Source organism: Austrofundulus limnaeus, unplaced genomic scaffold (assembly GCF_001266775.1).
Source record: "Austrofundulus limnaeus strain Quisiro unplaced genomic scaffold, Austrofundulus_limnaeus-1.0 Scaffold0, whole genome shotgun sequence".
Classification (NCBI taxonomy): Eukaryota; Metazoa; Chordata; class Actinopteri; order Cyprinodontiformes; family Rivulidae; genus Austrofundulus; species Austrofundulus limnaeus.
In genome coordinates, this window is record NW_013952402.1 from 2,102,834 (window position 1) to 2,104,611 (window position 1,778).

Below are 1,778 nucleotides of genomic sequence, written 5' to 3' on the forward strand. Positions count from 1 at the left end.
GAAAATTTTACTTGGTAAGATTCTTGAAATACTTGATTTGACTCAATTTTTTCTTATTTCAAGAAGTAAAATTTTCTTACTCCATTGGCAGAAATTTTTGACTTAATTTGAGTCAAATTTTCAGACTAACAAGACAAATAATCTCACACATTCTGAAAACAAGATGATTATTCTTACACAATCAGTTCTTGTTCAGTAAATCAGTCTCAAAACAAGATCAAAAAGATTTTTTTTTGGCTGGATATAAGATTTTAAAACTTGGTTAGGTGGACATTTTTTGCAGTGTGTCAATAATGTTTCCATTAAATGTGCCTTTCAACAGGGATCACGTGGGCCTGGGGGACTTCTGGGGGAAGTAGGAAAAGTTGGACCACCTGTGAGTAAAAGACAAGTTTTAACTGCTTACATAATAAATCTCATCCTTAAAAGATGTCAAATATCCTGCAGAACTGTAATCCAACACAAATCATGTCAGCAAGTTTGCAACTGTAATGGCGTAAACTATAATCTGTAGCATCTTAGAAATAAAAATAAAAAAGTGACGCCTGTAATAAACAATAATAATATTGTTTGATAATGTATTTWTGATTTTTTTCACAGGGGTCCATGGGTGTGAGAGGACCACAGGGACCTCGTGGACCAGCCGGCCCTAGAGTCAGTGACCAAATCTTTTTGATAAGACTTTTTTTGGTATTAGATTTTTACAAGAGAAACAGAAAAAGTGAAACAGCTTCATTTTGCAAGAACTAACAGAAAATGATGTACGGTAAAATGTACAGTAGTTACAATGAACTGAAGGTCAAACATCTTCACTATCATTACTTCAAATGTTCAATTCTTTTTAATTTACTTAACGTTTATAACCTATAGTGTAAGGAACATTTGCATAAAGCTAATTGCTAATTCTACTWATGAATTGTTTATTGTTGATGATAATGCCACAAATGACAACTTGCAAAATAAAATTGTCAGCCAGTATTTTTCTCAATTTCAGGGTGCAGCTGGAGCCCTGGGCACTTCTGACCTGGTAAAGTGCTGTTTTATTATTACCCACCGCCGCGACAAGAGGGCGATCTTGTAATCTCCAGTGTCTGTGTGTTTATTTGTCTGTGGTGTTAGCAAAATATCTCATCCACCAAAACCACTGGATCGATAAAAAAAAAAAAACGCTCAGGCTGCCGCAACTAACTGACCTCAAAAAACACAAAAATGACTAAAAGTCAGTCAGTTTGACAGATATTGAACTCAGTTTTGATTTGATGTGCTGGTAGCTAAGTGTTCTTTTTAACACTTTGAGTACTAACAAATTGCACAAGATCTCATAATATCATGTCTGATTGTGCCCATAATTATTTTTAAGATTTGACAAAACTGGCTACAACTGTCATTTTTTTATTTTTTTGCATAAAATTACTTTTTTAAATAAAAGTGTCTGGCTGTATGCATCCCCTCAAAGAATGCTAGATATTTATTACATAGAATCTAAATCAGGGGTTCTCAAACGTTTTGGGTCCGGGGACCCCTTACAAGTGTGAAAATTTTCCAGGGACCCCCTCGTAAACCCCCGTGCTGTTTTAGAAATAGTCGTTTAGTTTCAGGTGAGTGGACAGATGTCGGGTTTGTGGCCTTGTGTTTTCTTGGTGTATATTTAATATATTTCTGAGCTCTATTTCAGTCTTTTTGATTACATTTTCTCTTTCTTTTCCCCCATTTTTCTATTTTCTCTTTACTTTAAAAAAATCTCTGATGATGAAGAAATTAAGAAACTAATATTAAGT

General features: G+C 34.2%; 1 protein-coding gene across 1 annotated transcript in view; it reads left to right on the forward strand.

Moving 5' to 3' along the window:
• The window catches only part of col9a1b (collagen, type IX, alpha 1b), a gene marked incomplete at its 3' end in the record, with an annotated part of 13,564 nt that overhangs the window by 3,552 nt on the left and 8,234 nt on the right, over positions 1-1,778 (forward strand). The window contains 3 exon segments of the mRNA XM_014010377.1: positions 323-376; positions 601-654; positions 995-1,027. Coding sequence (XP_013865831.1) covers positions 323-376; positions 601-654; positions 995-1,027 — 141 coding nt within the window.